This window comes from Cucumis sativus, chromosome 3 (assembly GCF_000004075.3).
Source record: "Cucumis sativus cultivar 9930 chromosome 3, Cucumber_9930_V3, whole genome shotgun sequence".
Lineage (NCBI taxonomy): Eukaryota > Viridiplantae > Streptophyta > Magnoliopsida > Cucurbitales > Cucurbitaceae > Cucumis > Cucumis sativus.
Genome location: NC_026657.2, coordinates 4,373,107 through 4,378,309, shown reverse-complemented (window position 1 = coordinate 4,378,309; position 5,203 = coordinate 4,373,107). Strand labels below are relative to the sequence as shown.

General features: G+C 32.4%; 1 protein-coding gene across 1 annotated transcript; it reads right to left on the bottom strand.

Annotated features, from left to right (window-relative positions):
* Positions 1-260: 260 nt before the first annotated feature.
* Positions 261-3,275, bottom strand: LOC101212756 (probable serine/threonine-protein kinase PBL23). The gene is made up of 5 exons (XM_004152873.3): positions 2,803-3,275; positions 1,975-2,156; positions 1,685-1,874; positions 953-1,344; positions 261-756 (listed from the first exon to the last, which is right to left on the bottom strand). The coding sequence occupies exons 1-5, from the start codon at positions 2,924-2,926 to the stop codon at positions 424-426; spliced, it is 1,221 nt and encodes a 406-aa protein (XP_004152921.1). The 5' UTR covers positions 2,927-3,275; the 3' UTR covers positions 261-423.
* Positions 3,276-5,203: the final 1,928 nt, after the last annotated feature.

Below are 5,203 nucleotides of genomic sequence, written 5' to 3'. Positions count from 1 at the left end.
TCATATGAACGTATAAGAAAGTAAAGGAATTAAATATGTGGTATTATAAAGGACATAACTAATATAAACATAATTAAAAAATCAATCAATTAAATGTTTAATTCAAAATTATTTTAAAATTGATCCATAATAAACCGAAGGTTATATACTTCAAATTTTAATTATCTTGTTTCTTTGTTTTAAATGCAAATGTCTCAAAAAATTTTTTTATCTTTTTTGATCTATTTTTTCTTTAGTTTTCTGCCCTTATCATAATTACGTTTTGCACATTACTCCAATCCAATATATCCTTAAAATGGCTCTGTCATATTGAAAAATATTACAAAGAATGAAGGGAATGGGGGAACAAACTGCCCAAGTCACACAATTGGCAGAGATCCCGTAATGGCTTTTCTTTTTCTTATTGTTTAGTCCAATTTTAAATCACCTTCCATCACCCTCAACATCAATATTTTTATCTCCTTTGTTACTACTTCTATCAGGAGAAGCTGAACCTGATCCTGATCCTGATCCTGATACCGAACCTGAATCTGATTCATCATCTACATCTCCATCTGCATCAACATCCTTGTTTGCGGCTAAATATTCAAGAGCTGTAACCACGTCGCTGATCAATGGTCGAGTATTTGCTTCCTCTTGTAAACACATGGCTGCCACTGCCAAAGCTTGATATAGAGCCTTCACTGGATAATCCCCTTCTAGCTTTGGATCTGCCATTAGGGTAAATTTCCTTCTGTCTTTGAAAAGTGGTTGTGCCTACAATACGGTAAACATGGTTGACAATTAATAAGTTTTGGTCTCAACAAATTATTCAGTGTTCAAGCTTAGATAGTTTGGAACACAAGATAACAACATCTACATCACATCACTATACCAAATGTAAATCTTCATTTATACCAATATCAAATATATATGCAAGTGACAGAAGTCTAATGCAACATAAAATGCATACCCAAGTAATTAAATTTTGTTCTGCTGTTGGTCTTGCATTGTCTATAACCCTTCTTCCAGTTATAATCTCCAAGAACACAACACCAAAACTGTAGACATCTGATTTCGTCGTCAGTTGTCCAGTCAGCGCGTATTCAGGAGCACAGTAACCATAGGTTCCCATCACCCTAGTGGAAACATGAGATTTGTCCCCAGTAGGACCTAACTTTGCAAGACCAAAATCAGAGAGCTTTGGGTTGAATTCCTCATCTAGCAATATGTTTGAAGCTTTGAAATCACGATATATTACGGGAGGGTTAGCGGTTTCGTGTAAGTATTCAAGTCCTTTTGCCGCTCCTTCGGCAATTTTCATCCTTGTCTTCCAGTCCAGAGGTGGCTTATCTGATGCTATATCTGAAAACAAGAGGCTCCAACTTCAGAACTTGGTATAAAATGTTCTGTCATTGCAAGCTTAAGAGCAAGCACCTTCGATCAAGGATTGAATAAGAAAGCTCAGGCTTTTAATTGGAATTCAGTTATCAAAAATGAAAAAAAAAAATAAAATAAGAAAAACAAATGTAAACCTGTTATGTCTATAATGTAACATTAAATACATCTAGATCTTGATGAATTCAGTTTAATGCAATTTTTTTGTAGGACTATCTACAAACTCAAACATTTATTGGAAACTCTAATATTATTCAGGGATATTTCGAGCTCTTAACCAATTGTGAAATGAACCATTAAGTCATACCAAGAAGATGATCCTCCAAGGAACCTTTAGCCATGTACTCATAAACCAAAATCCTCTGATCCCCGTCAGCACAATAACCAACCAAATTTACAAGATTAGGATGGTGAAGAAGGCTCAACATCAAAACCTCTACAAGGAATTCTTTGTTTCCTTGAAATCCATTTCGATCAAGTTGCTTCACGGCCGTTACCTAAGTAAGAGAAAACCAAAACACAAATAAGCAGAGAACTCAATAACAGTTCTATCTTGCACAGATGGCACAGATGAAAATAAAGGTTGTGTCACGATACTTGTTTTGTGCTTTCAATGATGCCTTTGTAAACCCTTCCAAAACCACCTTCCCCCAATAGATTTTCGTGGTTGAAGTTATTTGTAGCAGTTGATAGCTCATCAAATGTAAAAATTTGAGCAGTGATGTTTCCCTTTCCTAACTTTTTTATCTCCTCAGTTATGTACCTTCGCCGACTAGCATCTGCAAGTTCACAGTCAAGTTTATTGAATCAATCGTATTGATCAGTGATTTTAATCCTCTACTCCTTGAAGAATAAAAGCAATTAAAGTTTTAAACAAGGATCTTATAGAATCTACGCATGTATTGTTTGAAACAATGAAAAGAGATGTTGAAAGTATTCTAGGTGCATGAGTGATTAAGAAATATAAACTCATTCGGAAAAAGAAACTACCCAAATGCCTCTACCATTAAAAGATTTGTAGCTCAAATACCATACTCAATTAAGGAAGATACAATCCCGGAAACACTTCGTGAATTCCAACAAACTATTGCAAAACAATGATTCGACAATCACATATCAGACTCAAGCCTGGAAACACATTCTGAGATCCAACGAACCATTAAAAACTACAAGGGGAATTCTTGGAGCGTATTATTGGTTAAAAGTAAAATAACTTCATTCTAAGAAAGAACCCACAAAATGCCTCAAACCATATCAGAACTCAATGCTCAAATACCACATTTGTGTAAGGAAGATTCAAACCCAAAAACGTGTTTTGAATTCCAATCAACCACTGAAAACCTACATGGATCATTGCACCCAAACAAGTCATATGCAACCAATGCAGGAGATCAAAATATGAGGGAGCAAAGGGACAGAACCTACCAGATTTAAAGGAAATGTTGGCAAATGAGGTTAAAGTTTTTGTCTCTTCAAACTCTTTAATGCTCTTTTTCAAAGACTTTTTATTGACTTTCTCCTCTGACCCACAACATTGAAAGCAATTCATTTTCCTTAATCTCTAATCTCACAACTCAAAAGCAGTCACAAATGGCAATCAAGATCTTGCATTGAATAAAATCTTGAAAGCCCAAAGCACATAACAACAGGGACACAGAAATAGAAACCACAAGGAGATTGGGGGGGAAGGGGAAGAAGAAACAAAGTCAGAGCATAAGGATGAGAAATGCCCTCGTCAGCTTCAACCCCACAAAGCAAAAAAGGATAAAAAATCTAAAAAATCTAAAATAATGGATAAGATAGATGTGATTGAGAAAAACAGCTATTTCCCAGAAAAAAACCAGACGAAAATTCTCTTTCTTTTAATTTTATTCTGGTCTCTCTCGGGGAAAAGGAGCTGAAGTTTTACCCTGAAGCTTGTTTTTCTTCTTTGTTGCAGTAGGAAACCCCCCATGTTTGGAATCGAGAGAGACTGAGTCAAATTTGCTAATTTGAGAAGGATGTTGTGAGTGGAGATTTTGGCCATTTTCAGAAAGCTTGTTGAGCTAAATTAGGCGTTTCTCACGGTTCTCTGTCCAAAGGTTCCCAATTTGTGGAGGCAGTTGCAGCACCAAACCCAAAATTCAAAACGCACTATAAATTACAAGAAATGGGAGGTTCAGATTCAGTTCAACAAGCATTCACAAATTCTTGGTAGAAAGTTTGAGGGAGAAGAGAGAGCTCAATTCCTCAATCAACAGAGTTTGACATTTTGTATATAATATATTCGGTGATTATACTTTCAAATTTCTTCCAACTTTGCTCCATTTTAATTTAATCCCACCTAATTAAATTTATTTTCAAATATAACTAAACCAAAAATATTTATGTGATAGTTGCAAATTTAACAATTAGATTCAAAATAATCAAGTATATAACAACATTTTAAAAAATTTACAAATATAACAAAAGTTGATAAATTCTATCAATAATAGGAGTATATGAGTGATACTTGTGTTATATTTACAAAAAAAATTCAATGTTGTTATATTCTTAATAAGTATGACTAAAATTGTCATCAATTATAATTACCCAATATATTTGGGACAAATTTACGATACACTAAAATACATTTTGTAATATTTAATTAGCTACCATTAATATTATTTTTACATTTATAATTTGCTACCTTTTTACTATTTTAAGTTTATCATTTTTTGGGTGTAGTGTTATTTTCTTCTCAAATTAAAATAGTTCACACTTTAAACACATACTAAAATAATCTACTCCTAAACATAAATTATTAAACTAATTTTAATATAATATAAGATTATAATAATCAACTCCTTGCCTCAAAAGTTTTCTTACAATATATAGTAAAATATCATCTACGATAAACTATAATATCATAATAAACACATATATCTGTCTTTGTCTTTAAATTATGATATTTTACCGTGTTTATAAATACTTTTCAAAAAATTTGTTATTTAGTTTTTTTTCAAAAATATTTTATATCGTGATTAAATAAGAGTAAGGATAATAATAATAATTATTATTAAATAATAAATTTTAAAAAATATTTATAAATATAACAAAATATCATAATCTACGTGTGTTAGATCAAGTATGTCTATCCAGATAATATAAACATATATTAGTATGATCTATCGTGGTCTGTGATATTTTGTTATATATTAATTTATTTTGCTATATTTAAAGATAGTCATTGTTTTTTTATACGTGGAAATACAATAAGTTAATACATTTTCAAAATTAATGGTAAAATTATTATTGACCAGAAAAAAAAAAACAATACTAATGGAAGACTAAATTTAAAAATTTATTGAAAGTATTAAACCTCAAAAGTATTCCATGGGAGAAGTTGATTTTTCTTCCCTCAGAATTTAAAATTTAAAAGTGATTCCCACCTATACAATGAATTTGTGAAGAGATAAATATTAGGCTATTAGCACAATTCTGATGGGGTTCTTCTGAGGTTAAGAAAAAGGTACGTTGGCAAAGCCGTGGAATCAACTTTGTTTCAGGAAATATAATGGAGGTTTTGGGTTTTAGTGACGCATTTGCTTATTGAACCAAGCGATGCTTGTAAAAATGAGTTGGAGAATTATTAGACACCCCGGAAGCATTCTTGTCAAGCATCTCAAAGGGTAGATACTTTAAAGATTGGGGATTTCCTCAATGCCCCAATCGTGGAGGAGCATTTTTATGAGGACGTGAGCTTTACAAAAAAGGTTAGGTTCTTGAATGGCGAAGGTATATAAATATCGATTCTGATCCAGGAAAAGCAGCAACATTTCGATGTTAATAAATGACAACCTTAGAG